Here is a 23,289-nt window from a genome sequence, read left to right as displayed (position 1 = left end):
GCAAATTTTGAGGATGGGTACCGCTCGCAAATGAGCTACCGACATCGCCATGGGCCACTCAGTGTGAGCTTTGATTCGGCCTGTCAGCTGAAGGTCCACGTGTACATAGCAGAAGGCGATGGAATCTGTCAGCCAGTTGGACATAGTCTGTTTACCCATCACCACTCCCAGCCAACTGGTATCAAAGGACACAAAGAGCTGAGTGGACTGCCTGTGACCAGTTGTGCATTCCAAATAGAAAGTCAAGGCCCTCTTGCAGTCCAAAGTGTGAAGAGGCCATTCCCCTGGGTGGGAATGAGGTCTGGGAAAGAAGGTGGGTAAAACAATGGACTGATTGATATGACAATCAGTCACTACCTTAGGTAGGAACTTAGGGTGCGTACACAAGACCACACAATCATGAAAAAACCTTGTGTATGGTGGGTATGTGACCAAGGTCTGAAGCTCACTGACTCTATGAGCCAAAGTAATCGCCACTAGGAACATAACTTTCCAGGTGAGGAACTTCAGGTATTTCCTCATTCCGAAGAGAAACAGAGGCTTGTGCCCCATTCTCGACCTCAGGACGTTGAACAAATTTCTCTTAAAAGAAAAGTTCAAGATGGTTTCTCTGGGCACTCTGAGCCCCCTCCTCAAAAAAGGAAACTGGCTCTGCTCCCTCGATCTCAAGGAGGCTTATGCTCACATACCTATCTTCCCCAGCCACAGAAAATACCTTCCCTTCATGGTGGGGAAGGCTCACTAGCAATACAAAGTGCTGCCTTTTAGATTGGCCTCAGCCCCTCACATCTTCACCAAATGCTTAGCGGTGGTGGCTGCAAATCTCAGGTGTCATACAATGCACATCTTCTCATACCTAGATGTCTGGTTCCTTACGAGCAACTCCCGCACAGGGGCAATGAGTGCTTTAGCCCTGACAGTGCAGACTCTGCAATCCTTGGTGTTTGTAATCAACTACCCGAAGTCTCACCTCTGTCCGTCTCCTCAGCTGGACTTCATAGGAGACAGGCTGGACACAGCGCAGGCAAAAGTGGTCCTGACCCGTTGATCAAGCTCTTGCCCTCACCTCATTAGCAACCTTCATGTACAGCAGCGGGCAGGTGACTGCCCACCTTCTGCTCCGTTTGTTGGGCCACATGGTGGCTTCTATCCATGTTGCCCCTCTCGCACACTTGAGCATGCGGAGGGCACAATGGAACTTGTGGTTGAAGTGACAACAGGCCTTCCAGGACCTCAAGACCTGTCTATTAGGCATCTCTGTCCTGGTGCCCTAAGTCCCACTATAACCTCTTCAGTCAAGCCAGGAGGCATAAATTGGCCTGGCATCCAGCATTGCTCTAATCATGACCCTGTTGGCAGAATAATCCTGGACACTGAAAGTAGTAAGCTGGTATCCTCCTCCCCAGGAGGTTTTACGGCTAACTTCACTCCTCCTGGAAACGCCTTCTGCCTGCCCCCAATTTATGCTGCTACATTCTAGTTCCATAATTTGGTATGCAGTTTAAATATAGACACATATGGCGATGAATATTGTTGTTTTCCCATTTAGATGGATAACTTTTCAGCTATCCGTTTAAATGGATTTTGAATATCAACCACTAGAGGTTTATTGACATCTTCCCCAGTAAACAATTATTTATTTATTTATTATTTATTTAACATTTTTATATACCGGGCTTCATGCAGGATTGCATATCAGCTCGGTTTACATTGTAACTGAAAAAAGACATGCATAAAGAACGCAATTTACATAGAACAGGGACTAAAAAACTTGGAACGAATACATGGGTAAAATTAACTTAACATAGTATAAAAAATGTGAAAACTGGAAATTATCTTGATTGTGAAGTGTTATGTTTCAGGTTTGATTGAGAGTCTATGGATGGAATGTTTGCTAGTGCGTGGAAGATGAGGTGCTTTATTAACATGACTCGAACGCTTGAACAAAAAGCCAGGTTTTTAGTCTTTTTTTGAAGTTGATAGGGCAATGTTCTGACCGGAGATAAGAAGGTAGCGAGTTCCAGAGAGATGGACCTGCTGAAGACAAGGCTCGTTTGCTTGCTGAAGATTTGACTTGTGTTGTTTGGAGAGTGTTTTTGTACGCTGTTCTTGTAGGTCTGGTAGGTTGATGAAGTAGAAGAGGAGAGTTGAGTTCGAGAGGACTGCCCTTGTAAATGGTTTTTTGAACGATTGTTAATGTTTTGTATAGTATTCTGTACTTAATTGGGAGCCAGTGTAGGTCCCTCAAGATGGGGGTAATATGCTCTCTCCTGTTGGTCTTGGTCAGTATCCTGGCCGCGGCATTCTGCAGCATTTGAAGGGGTTTAAGGGTGTTAGCTGGAATGCCGATTAGCAAAGAATTGCAATAATCGATTTTCGAGAAAATGATTGCTTGGAGTACTGATCTGTAGTCTTGGAAGTGAAGAAGTGGTCTGAGGCGTTTAAGGACTTGTAATTTATAAAAGCCTTCCTTGGCGGTGTTATTTACGAATCTCTTTAAATTTAGTTGCTCGTCCAAAATGACTCCTAGGTTTCTCACTTGTGCCGATAAGGAAGGTTGATTTGTTTGGAATTAGGTCCAGATTAATGATCTGTTAGTTGATTAGCAGTTTGTCTCACATTATGTCCGTTTCTTATTTTGGGTTTTTTTCTTTAGATCTCTCTCTTTTCTGCCCCTCTTATCAATAGTATAATTTGAAGAATGGGTATCTATATTATTGTTATTTCTCTTGATTTGTATATCCAGTACATAATGTTTGCTCTTTTGATATAGATTCTCATGTATTTCTTGTGGATCACTGTGGATCCATCAAGTCTAGAGGGCGTGAATAAAGAGGAGGCATTCAAACACTGCACGGAGCGGCAGTAGCCACAGGGGCATTCACAGAGCGGGATGCCAGTGGCCAGTAGTTGGTGTTCCACCTTCACGGAGTGGAAGGATGGAGGGCTGCTATCTCCAAAAAAAAAAAAACAAACAAACAAAAAAATAAAAGCAGGGGTGGGTAAGAGTATGGGGTAAGGGTGTGGCCTGCTTGTTACAGCGGTTGCTAACCCTAATTGAGCTGGATGTTCACTTGGATGCAGATACGGCACTGCTCTCTAAATTGGTGGTGGGGTGGAGGGGAATTAGGGCTGGAGGGTACTGGAAGCAAATAGTAACAGGTGGGAGAGAAAAAAAAGGGGAAAAAATGGATAAAGTGCGTAGCTTGCTGGGCAGACTGGATGGGCCGTTTGGTCTTCTTCTGCCGACATTTCTATGTTTCTATGTTATGCAAGGTGTGACACTTTGTATAATTTTAAAATGCAAAAAACAGGGACATTAACTTTCAAATTAGCGTGTGAGTGCACTTTGGCATGTGTGTGTTGGCGGGTGCCCATATAAGTGGCCATGTATATGCACGCATGTTATAAAATAGCCTGACCATGTGCACATGTGCCCAATTTTAAGTGGGCACGCGCCTATACACGTAAATACCACTTCTACTGTGTAAACTGGAGAATTTTAAAAGGGGCACATATCCATGCCATTGCTAGTTTTACCAGTTTGCCCAGTTAGCAGCTAGGTCCTCCAAACACCTCTGGTTTAAAAGTCTGTACTCCCCCCCTCCCCAGTTACCCCAAACCCCTTAAAACCCTGAGAAATTACTCTCTTTTCTCTCTTTTTATATTTAAACTTACATCTCCTCCATAGCAGAATTAAAATTAAGTGGCAGGGGATCTGGGCGCATGCCCAGGTGTGTAAGTATTTAAACATGTATCTCTTGGCCACGCCCTGAAATGCCCATGCCCTGCTCCTTTTTGAACATTTTCGAGATGTGCATGCAGTGGGAAATGGGCGCCCATCTAAAGGGGTTTTTAAATTTTGGTAGGCGTGCACAAGCCTGACTTGTGCACCAGGCTTTTAAAATTCACCTCAAAAAGTTTTAAAAATTAAGAAAAGTAAAATAAGAAATTAGGTGGGAGAGGATAGTTATGTTACCGCATGGCGTGAATGCAAATTTTTTGAAGGGGAGGGGTCGGGGAGAGGTTTGGGCAAGATAAATGAAAATGAGGGGCAATATCGCACTTTTTAACACCAGAAATAACTAAACCTTTTTTCCTGGGGTTAAGCTGTGCGATATGCCCCAAACGGCCATAACACAATTAGCGATAAAGATTGCAAATTGTATTTCAGACATTTCTGGGCTGTGAGAGGGGAGAGGGTGAGGAATGGAGTGGAGTGGAGTAGAGAGAGAAAGAGCAAGAGCCTCTGGGGAGGCCTTCACAGTATTCAACTATTTATATCACCATTGGAGGGCCAGCTATATACCCGAGGTGAGGTTTTGGTGATGGTTAAGGGTTTTGGGGCCAGCTTGACCTGCAGAGAGGTGTACGAACAGCACAGTAACCTCAGTGAAGATTTTACATCATTTGGAGTGAGGAAAGTCTCACAAAGTTGAGATTTCTACAATGTTCTCTCGCCCTAGCTTCATGGGCTCTATACCAGGGTACTATCAAGCTAGGGCGAGAGAACATTGTAGAAATCTCAACTTTGTGAGACTTTCCTCATTCCAAACGACGTAAAATCTTCACTGAGGTCTACTGTGCTTTCATACGTCTTACTCTGCATGTCAAACTGGCCCCAAAACCCTAAACCACTACCAAAACCTCATCTCATAAGAACATAAGAAATTGCCATAATGGGTCAGAGCAAGGGTCCATCCTGTTTCCAACAGTGGCCAATCCAGGCTACAAGTACCTGGCAAGTACCCAAAAACTAAGTATATCCCATGCTACTTATGGTTATTTTCTAAGTCAACTTGATTGAGAGCGGGTAATGGACTTCTCCTCTAAGAACTTATCCAAACGTTTTTAAAACCCAGCTACACTAACTGCACTAACCACATTCCCTGGCAACAAATTGCTCGAGTTATTAGCTGGCCCTCCTATAGTAATATAAATAGTTGACTACTCTGAAGGCCTTATAAAGAGGTGGTCGCTCTCTCTCGCAGTCATAGTCTATCTGGGCACTTCATGAGCTGCAAAATAAAGTATCGCAGAGTGTGAAAACTTTAATGTACCCCGGGATTCTCCCTCTGCAAAGCGCTAACATAGCGCGTGGTGCAGTAATTCTAAAATTATCAAAAACACGCCCCTTTTTCTTATTGCACTTGTTATCCATGTGAAATTATAGCATTTGATGAATCTAGGGGTAAGAGATTAAAGTATAATTCTTCTGCCCTCAGCGAAACATGGTATCCGTGTCGGGGGATACCTTAACATGTTTAATAAGAATGTTTTAAAGATTCAGGAGTTCTGTTGAATAAAGACATAAAGCTTTATGAAGATATTAAGAACATAAGAAAATGCCATACTGGGTCAAACCAAGGGTCCATTAAGCCCAGCATCCTGTTTCCAACAGTGGCCAATCCAGGCCATAAGAACCTGGCACGTACCCAAAAACTAAGTCTATTCCATGTTACCATTGCTAATGGTAGTGGCTATTCTCTAAGTGAACTTAATAGCAGGTAATGGACTTCTCCTCCAAGAACTTATCCAATCCTTTTTTAAACACAGCTATACTAACTGCACTAACCACATCCTCTGGCAACAAATTCCAGAGTTTAATTGTGCGTTGAGTAAAAAAGAACTTTCTCCGATTAGTTTTAAATGTGCCCCATGCTAACTTCATGGATTGCCCCCTAGTCTTTCTACTATCCGAAAGAGTAAATAACCAATTCACATCTACCTGTTCTAGACCTCTCATAATTTTAAAAATCTCTATCATATCCCCCCTCAGCCGTCTCTTCTCCAAGCTGAAAAGTCCTAACCTCTTTAGTCTTTCCTCATAGAGGAGCTGTTCCATTCTCCTTATCATTTTGGTGCCCTTCTCTGTACCTTCTCCATCACAATTATATCTTTTTTGAGATGTGGTGACCAGAATTGTACACAGTTTTCAAGGTGCGGTCTCATCATGGAGCGATACAGAGCAATTATGACATTTTCCGTTTTATTCACCATTCCTTTTCTAATAATTCCCAACATTCTGTTTGCTTTTTTGACTGCCGCAGCACACTGAACCGACGATTTCAATGTGTTATCCACTATGATGCCTAGATCTCTTTCTTGGGTTGTAGCACCTAATTTGGAACCCAACATTGTGTAATTATAGCATGGGTTATTTTTCCCTATATGCATCACCTTGCACTTATCCACATTAAATTTCATCTGCCATTTGGATGCCCAATTTTCCAGTCTCACAAAGTCTTCCTGCAATTTATCACAATCTGCTTGTGATTTAACTACTCTGAACAATTTTGTGTCATCTGCAAATTTGATTATCTCACTCGTCGTATTTCTTTCCAGATCATTTATAAATATATTGAAAAGTAAGGGTCCCAATACAGATCCCTGAGGCACTCCACTGTCCACTCTCTTCCACTGAGAAAATTGTCCATTTAATCCTACTCTCTGTTTCTTGTCTTTTAGCCAGTTTGCAATCCTCGAAAGGACATTACCACCTGTCCCATGACTTTCTACTTTTCCTAGAAGCCTCTCATGAGGAACCTTTCAAACGCCTTCTGAAAATCCAAGTATATTACATCTACCGGTTCACCTTTATCCACATGTTTATTAACTCCTTCAAAAAAGTGAAGCAGATTTGTGAGGCAAGACTTGCCCTGGGTAAAGCCATGCTGACTTTGTTCCATTAAACCATGTCTTTCTATATGTTCTGTGATTTCGATGTTTAGAACACTTTCCACTATTTTTCCTGGCACTGAAGTCAGGCTAACCGGTCTGTAGTTTAGGGATGTGCAATTGTTTTTTGATGATTAGGAAATTCGTATGATATTTCGTAAATCGTCATAGATGGGGAAACCAATAAAATGATTGCATTTTTCCTGAATTTTTGTAAAAAAAATATTTTTCGGCTTAGTGCGCACTAACAAAAATAACAAAAAGTAACAAAGTAACAAAAACTAACGTTTTTTTGTTAGTGGGCATTTTATTTCGTGAAAAATTGTTTTTCGGCTTAGTGCGCGCTAATGCGCACTAAGCCGAAACAAGAGTTAGCGCGCACTAAGCCAAAACATGATTTTTCACGAAAAAAAATGCCGATTCGCAGGAATGCGAGATTTTCCTGCGGCCACACAAACCCGAAAGCGGAAACAATTGGGCACCCAATGCACATCTCTAGAAGATATAAGGACTTTTATTTTTGCCATCTCTTCTATCTTTCTCTGATGGTAGTAAAAAGCTCAGGAGCAGCAGCCTTGTTGGTACTCATGGCCCGCTTTGCAGAGTCTGACACCTGTGACTATGAAGTATTATTTATTTGTCTGAAGTACCTAGGGCTTGCAGGTCCAATGCTAGCCTGGTTCAAATCTTTCCTCCAAAATTGTACTCACACTGTCTCCCTAAAATCAGCAACATCAAAACCTCCGTGCTCTTCTGCAGCATTTATCATGGATCTTTTTTAATCACCATCAACATCTATATGTCACCACCATGGAGGCTCACTGGAGATCTCCTAGTACTCATATGCTGAAAACATACAGTTGCTGGACCCTTTCAGTCCCAACCAAGAAAAATCCATTACAAACCTGAATGAATGTCTGAAGAAGATCTCTAGCCAGTTGTGCCAAAATAAAATGAAACTTATAAAAGACAGAGGCACCATGGATAAGCCAAACTGATCCTGATCATTTAGACTCCATAGTGACTATTGAAGGGACAACTCTACCTTTCACCTACCAAGTCCAAAGCTTAGTATGCACACTGAGCTCTAATCTCATCATGGAACTTCAGGTACTAGCAGTAGCTAAATCAACCTTTTTTTCCATTATACAATTATGTTATCTCCATCCTTTCCTTTACAAACATGCCTTTGTCATAGTCATAAAGGCTTGTATGAGTTCTCACCTGGATTACCGCAACTTGCTTTTATGAAAATCACACAAAATCTCAACTGGCATCTACAAGTCATTCAGAATGTATAGCTTCAATGCTATTGAATGCAAAATAATTTGAAAAGATTCCCCACACCCATCCTAAAAAGTCTGCACTGGCTATTGACATTCTATCAAGCAAAACTGAGATTTCTAGTACTAGCCTTTAAGGCCTTCAAAAAATATACACTATTCTATCTCAGCTGTCGCCTCACCTGAGATATGCTTTCCCATTCTCTGAGCTCATTGTCACAGATCCACCTAGTTGTGCCAACTCCCAAAGACACAGGTCTCATAAGCAAAAGAAAGATAACTTTCTCAGCTTCACTTCTAACCCTATGGAATTCCCTACACCAAACATCAGAGTAGCACCAGCCTGGAAGTCTTCAGAAAACTATTAAAAACCTACCTCTTTGAAGTGGCATTTATTTCAGAAATGGGAAAAGACCTGCCCCTCTGGCCCCTATAAGACTGGTTCTGTAGCAAAACTGCTCCTAGACAATTCAAATATTAAATTCACACAACCTTTTTTCCTTTATCGTTACCTATTCTCCCTTATTTCTGACTTTTCTCCTAATCATTTTAAATACTAGGTTCCTATGTACCATTTTTTCCTATTGTGCCTAATTTCAAACATTACTTCTAAACTGTTTTAAAATGCATATATTTTGATGTATAAGCCAACATGATAAAACATGTTTTGAGCGCCTTAGGTGAAAAATTATGAAATAAATACAAGATGATGCTGATGATTTTCATTAATAACTGGCTACGTGTTAGCCGACTAGGTTTAGGAAAACTGCTGGCTGAAAATCTAGGCAGCTAGATTCAGCTGAAAATCAGCTTAACATAGCCAGTCAGATTTTAGACAGTTGTTAGGTAATCTGCTCTTTTTGAATATTGATCTCCTAGCTAATATCATTTTCATCTTAAAGGGCAAGTATTTTTTTTCTTTAATTTATATTCCACTTTGCAGCACTTCAAAGCAGATTATATTCATGTACTATAGGTATTTCTCTATCCCCAGATGGTTTACAATTTAAGGGCCAGATTCATTAAGATTTTTCTCCCATTTTATGGTAAAGGAAAAAAACCCTTAGGGTTAAATTTTAAAAGGGGCACGCGGTTCCTGGCACAAGCATATGGACATGTCAATTTTATAACATGTGCGTGTCACCGTGCGCACGTAATAAAATCCAAAACCCACAAACACATGCATGCCCGATTTTATATCGGCATATGCATGTGTGGGCTTGTGCCAACTCGAGCGCACAAGGGGGGGGGGGATTTTAGTTAGAAGCTTGCGGCAATGCAATCAGGCCTTCCCCAGGTCCTTCCCACTCTGCTCCAATAAAAGAGCAGACTGGGAGGGAACTTCCTTAACCCCCTAACTAACCTTTCTCTCTTTTTCCCTCTCTGCCCTGACCACTAAACCCCTCTTAACAAACCTATTTTTTTTTTTAACTTACCTGCTCTCCTGAGCAACATTAATTTTTGGCCGGCTGCCTGAGCGCAGTTCACCGGGACAGCGCTTAATGCCATTGTCCCAGCCTGCCCACACCCTGTCCCACCCCTTTTTTGAAACCCGACTCTTCCCTGCATACTGGGATATACATGCATGGCCAGGCCACTTTGAAAATGTGCGAGGCCCGGCCATGCACATATCTCCTGGTAGTGGCACCCGTTGGGGTTTAAAAATTAGCATTAGTGAATTAGGCAATGGAAGGTAAAGTAACTTGCCCAAGGTTAGAAAGAACGATAGTGGGATTTGAACCCTGGCCTATAGCCCACTGCTCTAATCACTAGACTTCTCCCCCATGTCTATTGGCACAGATAAACAGAAAATGTGAATGTTAACTTTTTAATAACATTGTCATCAAGCCATAAAACTGTCCCAACGTAGTTTCTACATTAGTCTAAAATATTAACATTATTAATAGCAAGCCAAACTATTTTTTCTTTGCCTTACCAGACCACCAGTTACAAAAAGAAAAATGTTTCTCACACTTAACAACCCATCCTAAAAAAACATTTTTAAGAAAGAAAAAAAATTGCTGGTTAGAGCAAACTGATAGCCCCTTACAGGGGTAGTGGAACATCCTTCCGGTTGGGGGGGGGGGGGGGGGGCAACCAAGTTCCATCTCCAACTCCACCACAAGCTCTGCTCACATTTCCACTGACTATTTTTTATATTACCTTTGCAGTTTGTCATTTAATCTTACATACATTCTTTGCAAAAATCATTCAGTATAATTACTCATTCACAGACAAAATAAATGCTTGATGCTAAAAAAACAGACATAGTGGTAAAGGAAAAAAAGACAAAATTGGCATTACTAATAAAAATGTCAGTACTAAGTGACTATTTTGTTTAGCATGTAGAGAAGATTATCCGGTACCAAGAGTGAGTTCTGTTATGTTAAATACCACCCCCCACAAGAAAAGCGGCAAAGACTCAACAGTGCCTACATAATACAGTATTATGTTGGAGTTGCTGAGCCTTTGTCAGTTTATTTTGGGAGGTGGACAGGAAGTAGAAAGAGCAACAGGAGAAGGAGTGGGAGCAGGGAGCAAGAGGAATAGGACTGGAACAGGGAGAAGAGAGAAGGGAGGTTGAAGGTATAGAAGAAGAGATGGGACAAGGAGCGAGAGCAAGAGGGAGTGGAGATAGAAAAGGGATGTAGGAGAGGCAGGGGAGAAATGTATGGTGCTGAAGAGGGGAGAAGATGGAAATGGGAAGAGAGAAAGGAGTGGGGATAGAGAGTGAGCATTTACCATTAGGCACACAGAGCAGCAAGCCATCTCAAAATCTGTCGCCTCCCAGTTCTGCTGAATCTCACTCATCAGAGAATGGCCTGCTTCCTGGTCCAAACCCTCCCCTTCCAGTGCAGAGAACAGAAAGGAAGGGATGAGGCTAGAAGGGTCAGAGCAAAGAAAAATTGTTCTTCTCCCTGTTCCAGCCCTATCCTGTGCAGGAAGCAGAAGGGAGGGAGGATGAGGCCACAGCATGCAGCTGGAAGCCAAAGAAAAGTCACTCTGCTCCCTAATCCTGTCCCTCTTCTTCCATCATTCATGGAATTAAGATGAGGTGGTGAACCTGGAACAGAATTAGCTGAACAAAGAAGGCTGTGCCTTAGATAATCTACTTTATTGTCTCTTGTCTGAAGAGGGACTGAGGAGAAAAGGGAGGGCAACAGCACCAACAGCAGCAAAATTCTAAATCCATCACTGGAGAGGTGGGATGCTGAAGTAGAAGAGGGATAGGGATATAGGGAGCTACTAATAAAAAAGAAAGGACTGCATCCAAAAAAACAAAAAAAACCCAAAGGCTCTGCATCTCTAACATAATATGCTACTATGTTGGTCCTGTCATGCCTTTGCTGTTTTTCTTGTATGGGGTAGGGAGGGAATGGGGGCAGGAGAGAGGAAGGGTGTAGGAGCAGGCGCAAGGAGTAGGAGGAAGGGTGGCTGAAAGAGAGGAGGAGGTAGAGAAGGGAGGCAGAAGGGAAAGGAGGGGTAATAAGGATGTGAAATGGAGCAAGGCTGCAGAGAGACTGTGGCTGAGGGGAGAAGAGTTGGATGAGGGAGAGAAGTAGCAGGCTGGTGGAGAGCCTGTCCTCCCACTCACCCTGGTACTTTCCCTCCCTTCTCAACCAACCATTCATTTTTTCCAGTTCTCCATTCCCCAGACCCCTCACTTTCTCCAATTCATTCCTTTCCCTCCCAAACCCTTCATTCATCTTGATTCAAACCCTCCCCCCCCCCTCAGGGATCCTCAGTTCTCTCTCTCCCTGCCCCCTCAGGATCTCCTCACTCACCGGCATATCATTTTAAAACATAGAAGTGATTCTCTGTGGTGTTCCCCCTCTTCTCTCCTCCCTCCTCGGGGCGGAGCCCATGTATTGTGCTTTGAGCTCCTCCATGGTGTCCTCCCTCTTCCCTCCTCAGGGAAAATGATATGATGGTGAGTGAGGATTGTGACATCCACTGTGACATCCAACTTTTGTGATCTGGGAAACTGATAAGCATGGAGGTAAACTGCACAGAGCAGAAGTTACTACTCTTACTTAACAGAAGGCATGGGATTACTACCCTTAACCAATAAGCCTTGATGCTTTTGATGCAGTTGCAACATTGCTCTCTGCTTTGACGGAGGGGGGTGGGGGGATGGAGGGAAAGAAGAATTCTGATTCAGAGACAACCAATACGAGCCATGACTTTTTTACAGTCTGGGGTACTGATGCACAGACATTAAAGAAAAAACACACAGGACTGCTTCTACAGCCAAGTCCATAAGCAAAGCGCATCAAGCAGCACTAACTGATACATTGGGTTAACCTGCAGGGCACAGTAGATACTACCATGGGACGCTTGCTTGGCAGATTCTATGTTTCTATATTGTACATGTTCTCGGTATTTAGCCAAAAGGCCAAGAAGGGACTATTCCCAGCTCCTAGCCAAAAGTCCAAGAAGTACTACTAAGAATTTACATAACACCAGTTTGTAGTAGTTATTGATTGAATGCAGGTTCTGTTTATTGATTAATTGAAGGAGGTATGAATAGGAAGACAGGTTTACTCTTTGACTGATACAATATTCTCTAAAAACCAGCTGCTTTAATGGAAATTGCATATATCAGTCCATAGGCATCGGAATAGGGGGAAGACACAGAGGCCATGGCTCCTCCCCTTAAAGTTTCAGCCAGCAAGAATTGGTGTTTTCCCCCTTCCTTCCCAGCTGCCCTGGAAAAAGAAGACTAATGGAAGGCTCATTAGTAATCATAGCTATTCAGATTGCACTGTCATAGCTGATAGGTCTGGTAGGCTACAGGTTCTTTAATTAACTAGAACTCCTAGTGGAAACACAGGTGCTCACATAGCCAGGGTCTGTTTGGCAAGGCTATGCAGGGGACTAGAAGGCGATATGTTTGGGCAAAAGCCACACTAACATTGATGGCTAAGTAGATTATTACACAGCCATAAGATTGGATATGGGAAAGGTAGGTGCTGGAGGAAGACAAATACTGTCCTGGATAAAGAGATATTTTATTTAATCTATTAATTCTTATATTCTGCTATATCCCAAAAAATTGTTCATTGCAGATTACAATAAACATTCACAATTGCTTATGATATACATACACGAAAACATAATGTTCATATCAAAACATCAATACAAAATTCTAAAAAGATATCAGACATGGACATTGGAAAAACAATTTTAGATATTACTTAAACGTCTGGATAAAAAGCAAAGAGAAGGTACTCCTGTTTGATGGTTTGGAGAGAAAAGTTATTACATGATTATACTGGACCCTTCAGGGGGTGGTGGAACACCCGCTGCCGCTGAAGGACAAGTGGAATACTGGTCTAGGTCTTGCTCTTGACTGGAAGCAATGGTAGTGGATTTGGACTAGAGCAGCAAAAATTTCAATTTGTAGTAGAAGGGAGGAATTTTCTCCTACCTCTCCCCAGACATGCTGGAGGGGATGTGGCCATGAGGGTGTCTTTATACACGTGGTGATCTGGTCACTCTGGGCAATGCTTTTGGAAAAAAACTACAGACCGAAGTATGAAATATCTTACACAAACACATCCCCTTGCGGCCAGAAATGTGTCTGCTAGGAACCATGCCAAAAGAGAGTAAACAGATTGCTCAGCTAATACATGCAGCTCATTTAGGATAGCCTCATTGTGGAAAATTGTCCCCAGGATAGAGCACTGGCACAGACAAGCTCAGGATATTGCTAATCTTGAAAAACATACTTCTTTGGTTAAGCACAAATCTAGCCTATATGACAAAATATGGAGTCCCTATAAGTCGTTTAACCCTAATTACAAAATATGCCAGCAGATTTTCTTTTGAATTTCTGCCTGATGAAACCTGCCTGGATAACATTGTTCATTGATTTTACTATTGTTACATGTATATTGAGATTATTTGGTTAGAATAACTGCAATGAAAACATGGAGCTCTATGTATAGCAATGATATGATACCTTTGTATGAACAATATGTATCCTGTCTTCTTGTGTTGTATACTGGTAATACAAATAAATTTTTTTAAAAACCCATAGAGGCCCATATTCACAAGCATTTAGCCACCTAACGCAGAAGTTAACAGGCTAAATGAATATTTGTCAAAAGTACACCGAACAGTACAGCGAACTGATAAAACTGAACAAAAACAATTTAGAGCGGTGCTCTGTCGCTGTCAATAAATGAACTTCTAAATGATGTATATTATATTTTCTGATTGTTTTAATAAAGTATGTGCCTACACAATGAGTGGTGTAAATTTTATCAAAAAATATAAACTTGTTTACCTAAATGATAAATGGAGTTAGAGAAAGGTTTCATACATAGTGTAGGTGCCCAGCACCACTATTGAGTGGTCTATAATCATTAACCTTCCTCCTCCTCCTTAAATTCTTTTTAGTAGTTTTTTTTGAAATTTATATTGTCCCAAAGGAAACCTAAGGACTCTTCCGTGGCGATGTAATATTCTTATATGCGTGTTCTGCAAGTATTAACTCTATGAGACTCTAAAAGATGTTAATAAAGAGTATAAAACCAGACTTCCCCGATTATGGTTGGTATGTCCGTCTTCTTACTGATGATCCCGACATGTTTCAGACATGAAAGCCTTTCCTCAGGGGCCTTGATGAATCCCGAAAACCAACTTCACGGAATCTGCAACTCTTTACTCAGCAGTTCCTCAAGAGCTGAATGTCTCTGCCACGGGGCGATCTTCCTCTGTCGATCGCCGGGAAGAATAATCCGTCAGGTTGACGCTGACCCCTTTTATTTGTATCAATGGGGGCTGAATAGACCAATGAGTGACCTCAGAGCGACGGAAATGTTCTTGCCGTCACAATCGGACTTGATAGAAAACTTGCTAGGTACTGAGGCTATTCAATATGCGGATCTGAAAGAGTCACTCTAAACGAGGTGGTTCGAAACTCGTTTTCGTTTCATAGTGACGTGGTGTCTCCAACCTGATTGAGAACTTGAAACACATAAAGTCTCTTTGAACGATGCTGATCTGAAAGAGCATGTTTGGTTGCCCTGCGTTTGATAGCGTACCAAAAAACTTGAAAGAATTTTAATGTGTCTGAACCAAAAAAAGGCACTTCTTGTTAATGGATCTATACTGACAGTATAAAACCATAATGCTCTTGTAGTTTTACAAGAGCGTATTGAAATTCAGCTCATCATTCATGCCTCGGGGTACTGAAGTTCTCAAAGTAAAAATCCAGAATGCTTCACGTAAATTCAAAGAAGTGCGTGTATCACCACCACGTGATGGGGGATTTACACGCTCTATAACAGTCCATTTCAAATCTGTAATTTTGTGTCCTGAATCTGTTAAATGTTGGACCATAGGTGCAGTGAGCTTCAATGTGGTGAATCTTGATTTATGTTCCCCTAATCTTACCCGGATGGGTCTTGTAGTTCGTCCAATATATAACTTTGGACACGGGCAGATGATGACATAAACCACATTGTCGGATTGACAATTTGTGTTGCTCTTTCTCCAGATCTTGTATCCTGAAAGTGGATCTTCCCACTGTACACCTGTAACAGTTTGTGCACACCAGGTGCAATGGCCACATGATTGATGACCCACTATGGGTTCCTCTCTGTTAAAATTGTCAATCTGAGCGTGAACCGTCTGGTCTCTAATGTTTCTGCCCCGAGACATTGCGAATGTGGGAGGTTCCAAAACGATGTCGTGCATGGACAGTACATGACAATGTCTGTGAATGGATGCTTTTATTATACCAGCTGCTGTAGATTGTTTCAATACACATGTCAGCCGAGTTTCATCCTTCCTGGGTTTATATTGTAAAAGTGCTGTACGTTCACTGAACTTGGCTCTTTTGTATGCTCTATTGATGGCCTTCTGCGGGTAGCCTTGCTCTCGAATTCTACCTGCTAGAATCGCTGCTTGTGTCTCAAAATCCTTCTCAGTGGAGCAAATCCGTTTAGCTCTGAAGTATTGGCTCACTGGTAGCCCCATTTTGAAGCTATGAGGATGGTGGCTTGAAAATCTTAACAAGTTGTTCCGATCAGTGGGTTTGCGGTGGATAGTGGTGTGGTACTCCCCATGATCTATATTAATAGATACATCGAGAAAAGTGATCTGGCAATTTGAAGTATGTGAAGTGAATTGCAAATTATTGTCCAATGTGTTGATCCATTCTAAAAAAGAATGTAGCTGTGTTTCTGAGCCTTTCCAGATGAAAAAAATATCGTATATGAAATGATACCAGCACAGAATATATTGCCATCAAGTCGATGTGCCAGAGCCATTCTCAATGAATATTTGAGCACATATCTGGCTAAATATAATTTAAAAATAAATCAGCAAGTTGAACAAACTGTTCAATCACTGTACTACCGAGGGTAAATTCTTCTGTCTATAATCAATCTGTTCTCTCTACTATATATTAATTTTTATTGGCTATATGAGCTTTTAATAACCTACATACCAATGGACCCAATATTCTTATTAAGTGTTAAAAAAGTAATTTTTATAAAAATATTTAAAGGAGTTGGTTGAAGGTTTCATACAATCGTGTAGGCATCCCTGCAATGGATATGCATATTATAATCATTAACCTCCAACCTCTTCCTATTTTTTAACTTTTTTTAAAATATGAAACAAACTTTTTGGTGATATTTAAAAAAAAATATTTTGTTAATGTATTTATAACATCCAATGAAGTTATTCCTATTATATATAGATGGCATCCACCAAATTCATTCTTGAGAATACTCCAAAAATATTTCCAGGCTTCCTATGAATTAAAAAATGTGTCCCCACCAATGCATTTAACACTCTTTTAATGTGATGTGAATCTCTATATCTGTCTATTACTGAACAATGTTAGGAGCATTCTAGGGCTGTAACTGGGAGGAGATGAGTTAATAGGCTAAGTTAACTAGCTAGCTGATATTCAGAGTTAGCCAGTTGACTTAGCTGGACATCTGATCGGGCCAAATTGCTTTTTTAAAGTTAGCCAGCTAACTAGCTCCTATAAATATAGCAGAATAATGTGTCGCAAAAAAAAGGGCGGGAAGGCGATAGTGGGCAGCTGGCCACACTGCACACTATCACCCTCCCATAGTGCCATGGGAAAATATGTAGTTATTTCCCGCGGTGCTGCTGGCGATAATGTGAAAAATATTATTGCCGGGAGATAACTCTGCCCAAACCCCACCCACATTCCTCTCTGTCCCCTAATTTAAATAATACCACCGTGATGCAGTCGGTAAAACACAGATACTGGTACATCGCACAATAAAGAGTGACTCTGTAAGATAGCCAGCTATATTCAATAGTGCGGCTGCACTATTGAATATACCTCCAAAGTCAGCTGGATAAGTTTAACTGCAAACTTTGCTATCCAGACTGTGTCTGAATATTGACCTCTTAGTTTTCATGTTTTTTTCTGAAAGTCTTTCCAGATGCAAAAGAAAACTGGAAGATTCTTTCCTATATCTAAGAACATTTGTGGGGTTAGAATCCCTTCCCTCTTTCCCCTGGTGGAATGTGGTTAACCACATTGGTCTCAAAGAAAGAGGAGTGTTCCTTCTGTAGTAGTTTCTGATGTTAAGATCTTCCCCAAATGGATCCAGTAAACAATTTGGTGGGATATCCATTTATTTATTCATTCATTCATACCAATCTTATATCCCGCTTCTTCAAATCTTTGTTCAAGATTGATTCCAGTTTAAAGCATCTATAAACTAAAATAAAAACATCACAAATATGAACATCAATAAAACATAAATCAATATAAATATCAAAGTGCAAAAAAAATGCTTCCTTAAAAAACTAAGGTCTTAATTCTTTTTCTGAATTCTTTAATATCCTTTATTGCTTGTATCTCTGTAGGTAAGCTGTTCCATAAAAAGAGGCCACATATGTGAACATACAATCATGAGTGGACTTCACCTTTGCAATACTCAGAGGAGGGATTGACAAATTTTCCTGTAATATGTATCTCATGTGTCTTACGTTACACTGGGCTAATAGTTTACATAAAACCTTAGCTTTCCCCCAATACAGAGGTCTTCTAGCATGTGTACCAGGATGCAGGATATAATTTTAGCGATCAAGTCAAAATCCCATCCCAGGTTTGGACTGCAGTTCTGACTATGAATTAGAGACCCTCTGCTGCCCTGAGCAGGCATGAGAGGTCTGCAGCTGGGTGGAGAAAAGTACCTCTTCGGCTGATAGTATTCCCGTGGCACTGTGTTTAAGTACCTCTAACTAAGAAGAGTGGGTCTGTAGTCACAGGAAAAAGGTCCTGAAGAATCACACAATATTCTCTGATCTGGGCCAAAGCTTTTTCAACTCCATTTCTGAAAAACTTCTCTCTAATACATGGCACATCAGCAAGTCTCTCTTGGACCTCAAGTCGGAGGTCTGAGGCCCACAGACAGGCAAGTTTGCTAGAGCCATTCTCAAAGCAGAGATTCTTGATGCCATTTTGAAAACATCAAAGATTGACCAACCATTTGTTTTTCACACTCGACATACTTGTCAAATAGTGACTGGAAGTTATCACACTTCTTATGATGTCCCTCAGCTGCTTAAGATGTCCTCTATGTACGGCATAAATCCTTCCCCCAAGAGTATCCAAGTTTCTGGAATCCTTTTCCCTTAGTCACCAAGAAATTGCTTCTGGTCCTCTTGGCCGTCTTGAGAATGGAAACACCACAGACTGGTGTGGCAAATGTTACTTTTCAAATCTGTAAGACTTCAGGATGAGATATATCACATCAAACATCTTGTTCCTGTGAGCCACAGAGAGGGAGTTCTCCCACATCCTTATCCTCATCTCCTGAAGGATCTCATCCTTCTACAGTAAAGCAAATGCAATGGCCTCAGCCATCCTCTTAACACAGTTGTAAAGGAAAGATCCTCAGGCGAGGACTTTCTCCTTTCCTGCGGAGGAGAGGAGTCAGAGGGATGACCTGTCTATTCCTTTTTTTTTCCAGAGAAAAACTCAGATCTGTAGCCATACCACCAAGCTCATCTGGTACACCAAGTCTGATGATACAAATATTGCCTGGCTAGCATACAGGACCTCAGAGAGTAGAGCACATGTCTGCTATGGCCTAGACACTGAGGAAACCTAAGTCTCAGGAAAGGTCCCCTCACCCAAGCCCAAGATGGTCTGAAGATCACCACTGGTGCAGTAGACATCAGCATGGGTTCCCCTTCAGGAACAGACATAGGTACTTTGCAGACAAGCAGCTGTAATGCCTCCATATGGGTGGGTTCTTGGCTTATATAGATGTCAATGCTCTGCAATGCATTGTCCAAGGTCTTTTGGATCTTCCTGATCAACTCCTCCTGAAAGATTACCCATGCCAACACAAGTTGGGAGGCAGGAGGGGTGACCACATCTTACTGGGAAACCTGATTGCATTGACACCTGGAGGAATTGTGCAATTCCTGGGAATGAATCAAGGATGAGCTCTCCTCTTCATGGGAATGCTTTGGGGGTTTCATGGCCACAGCCAGAATGTCCCCACTCCTGACATCATGCATTGATGGAGACTGATGCCAATGCATCTTAGTCTTTGCTTGATGCTCAGCATCAGAACTCCTTGATGCCAGAATCTAAGAAAATGAACCAGTCGCCTTCTTCAGGTAGAAGTTGGCAGAACACAGTGTGGCTTCCTGGTGCTTAATGTCAAGGGGGTTCAATACCCTCTTGATGCCGATGCACCACCGTTGTCTGACTGCAGCTCTCAGGTCCATTGATGTTGATACATCACATGCCAATTCTGATGGACTAGTATTACAGTTCCTGAAGTACTTTTCCATACACCCAAGCTGAGATCTACGTCCCCTAGTGGTCATGGTAATGCATACATGACCGTACCAGGTTTTGTGACTAGCTCCTAGGCACAGGTCACATTTAATATGGTGATTTTTGATATACATGACCCTGTCACACAGGTGGCATCTCTTGAAACTATTGGTAAATTTATCCTTTAGGGGAACAAGATGAAAAACCAATGCAACAAAATCAAAGGACTCAATGACTGCTTGATAACCAATGAGCAGCTGAAGTACTGCATTGCCAAAAGAGAAAGGAAACTTACTAAAACAACTGAAAAACCTAAGGATGATTAAGAGGGAAAAATAAAACCATTGGGTCTCATGATGAAGAGATTATTGCTGAAAGAGGGAGAGAAGACTCAAAGAAAAGCAGGTAAGCAAAGATCTACAACTGGTGGGCTCTGCGGAAAATTTAAGAATGAAGAATCCCCTCCCAAGGTGTACACAATATGGCATGCTGTACATGCTCACAGTTCTAGAACTCTGAGGCAGAAGTTTTATACCAGGCTCCATCTGATGTCACCCACTTGAGAGAATTGCCATTTTATTTGTTCTCAGAAAAAGAGGAAATCTCAGACTGGGGAAAAGGATACTGGATTAGAAGAGGAAGGAAAGATTTACACAAACCCCTTCTCTCAAAACCAATCCCTTCCTTTACATTCATTTGATCCACTTGTTTGCTCTCTTCACCCCTCCTCTAATCAACTCACTGTTCCCCCAGTACCTTCACTCACTTTCCCTCTCCATCACATCCCCTTTTGATCCCCTCATTCACTCTTATCCTCCAATCCACTCAGTTTTTGACCTATCTCCTTATTCACTTCTTCCCCTCAATACCTCCTCTGGCCCTCTCGTGCTCCCTCCAGTCCTTCCAATTACCCTCCCATCCTGGCTTTTTTGCAGCCCAACAGCAATGCAGTGCTTCAAACTACGTCCTCTCCTTCTGTTCTCTGGGGCTGATGTTGCACTTACACCAAACAGGACTGTAGTGCCATACTGTTCAAAGCACAACTCTGAGGGCCAGAAGCAGAAGCTGAGGAAGCAGCATGAGGCACTGTGCTGCACTGCTGTTCTGAGATTACACTTGGGGAGGAGGGGAGAGGCAGCAGAAGAAAAATAAGAGTGCCGTTGCTGCTGCTTCTACTATGACTGTTCATGCTCCAAGCCTGGTCTCCCCTGGTGATTCCACAAGGAATGGTGAATTCCATGGAAATGGCAGGTTTTGTGATCTTTGCTGTAGAACCACAGGAGATCAGGGGTCATGACAGACTTTTCAACCCTCCTTTCACACAACTCTCATCTCTCCATTACTGTAGGGGAATAGAGCCCCTCTAGACAAGAAGCATGTCTTCCCAGCTGCCCCTCCCCCCCCCCCCCCCGTCCGGCTGGCCCACTTTAACTGGTTGGAGGGAAAGGCACTTGGTGCTTGCCCACCCTGAAATTCACTGTGCCCTCTCTGTTCACCCCAACAGAAAAATTTAAGAAGTGACTACTGCTTGTCACCCAACTCCCATCCTCTCTAGTCACATAATTCCCCAAAATCCCTTCAATCACACACCCCATCTCCCAGCCTCTTTCCCATAAGCCCCAATCTCACCATCACAATCCTCCTCCATTTATCTTCATCTTTTATCTATATTTTATATTTGTTAATTGCTTAAGCTTATGCCCTAAGCGATGTTGAAAAGTACATACATAAAAATTAAAACAAATTACAAATCAAAACATAAAACAATAGAGACATAAAATAGAATATCAGTTCAAAGACCTCATGTTACACAGTAGATGCACTGGAGATTACTCTAAAGTAGGCCTGTTTAAAGAGAAATGATTTTAACAATGATTTAAAGGTCTTTAAACAATCAGTCATATGTAAAGCTTTGGGTAACAGAATCCAAAATGTGAGAGCTGTGATAGAAAAGGTACAATCTCGTTTCTATCAGCCATGCTCGTCGAACAGATGGCACATCCAAAAAATCTCTGAAATGATCTCATTGAATGTGTAGGACAGTAAGGGGTAGATTTTAATACATATGCGCATACATGTGCGCGCGCTTCCCGGCGCAAGCACATGAATGTGCTGATATTATAACATGTATGCGTCAGCTTGCACATGTTATAAAATCAGCAGGCCATGCACACATGCATGCTGGATTTTATAATCCGCGAGCACAAGGGGGTGATCATTTACGCTAACTTTGTGTGGCTACACATCCCGGCCTTTCCCAGTTCCCTCCCAGTCCGCTCCAATTAAGGAGTGGACTGGGAGCGAACTTCCCTACCTCCCTACTAACCTCCCTTACCTTTCCCCTCTCCTCCCCACCTCTAAACCCTTTCCCTTACCTTTTTTTTTTCTTATTTTGTTGCTTACTGCTCCATTGGAGCAGCAGCAAATTGCGCGCGCCCTCTGTCCCTTCATGGTACAGCAGCAAATGAATGCTGAACCGGCTGCCTCCAGCCCCACTCCCTTGACCACCCCTTTTCTTTGGCCCAGAAGTTCTGCGCATAACAGGAGTTACGCGTGTGGCCAGACCCCTTTGAAAATAACATGCGCAAGCCGGCCACGTGCGTAACCCCCATTTTTCACATGTGCAATGTTTTGAAAATCGACCCGTAAATGCATAACAACATATTATTCCAAGGTGAGTCATTAGAATTGATAAACTTTTTTTTAAATTATTTATTTATAAGTTTTCAATAATCCAAACTTGTACAATTAGTTTGCAAAAAGAAAAACATGGTTTGGTAACCTACAAAAATAATATTAAGCAATATATAATAATACATACATATTATCATTTTACAGGAAAAACATTTTATTTGTTATGAAATCCATTATCACATCAAAACAAATTGAGAGTGAAATGCATACTGGTGGAAAACTAAGGAGACAAATTACTAACTTTTAAATCATGAACAGGACTGATTAGCATAGAACCTGCCTTACTGTTCTATGTTGCTAACTAGACACTGGGGATGAAGTTGTTATTTCCTTTATTCAAGGACATTTTTTAATTGTTCGGGTATGAACAAAATATAAAGGTCCTCTTGTTTCTTAATTAAGCATTTACATGGAAATCGCAGTGTAAATGAGAAATCCATTGATGTTACTTCTTGGCGGTATGCCAAAAAGGCTTTCCACCTAACTTGTGTAGATATTGCTAAGTCTGGGAAAATCTTAATTGTTTTTTCCAAAAAATGTATGGGGTATTTATTGAAATATTTTTTTCATAACTTGATTAACATCATATATAGAAGAGAAGGTTGCCAATAAAGTACCCCAATCAATCACTTGGGCTGTGGAATCTTCTAAAAAATTGGTAAGATTCCCCTGAAACAACATACCTGATCTATCAGCTTCTAAATTCCTAGGTTTAGGTAAAAAATAACAATTGATTACTATTGGAGAATCTTCGGAGATAAAGCCAAGCTTTTCTACTAGAAACCTTTTTAGAGTAATTAATGGCACTTCTCCAACTATTCTGGGGAAATAGAG

General features: G+C 41.6%; 1 protein-coding gene across 5 annotated transcripts in view; it reads right to left on the bottom strand.

Annotated features, from left to right (window-relative positions):
• NBEA (neurobeachin) overlaps positions 1–23,289 on the bottom strand; it is a 2,460,099-nt gene that overhangs the window by 1,430,259 nt on the left and 1,006,551 nt on the right. Inside the window, exon 1 of one of the 5 annotated variants that reach the window (XM_029602692.1) lies at positions 11,747–11,852. The exons of the other annotated variants lie outside the window; for them this stretch is intronic. Within the exon in view, the coding sequence (XP_029458552.1) occupies positions 11,747–11,757 (11 nt within the window). The 5' untranslated portion in view covers positions 11,758–11,852. Of the gene's footprint in view, positions 1–11,746; positions 11,853–23,289 lie in introns of those variants that run through there. 5 annotated transcript variants of the gene reach the window in all.

This window comes from Rhinatrema bivittatum, chromosome 5, assembly GCF_901001135.1.
Source record: "Rhinatrema bivittatum chromosome 5, aRhiBiv1.1, whole genome shotgun sequence".
Taxonomy (NCBI): domain Eukaryota; kingdom Metazoa; phylum Chordata; class Amphibia; order Gymnophiona; family Rhinatrematidae; genus Rhinatrema; species Rhinatrema bivittatum.
This window is presented reverse-complemented; position numbering and strand designations above follow the sequence as displayed.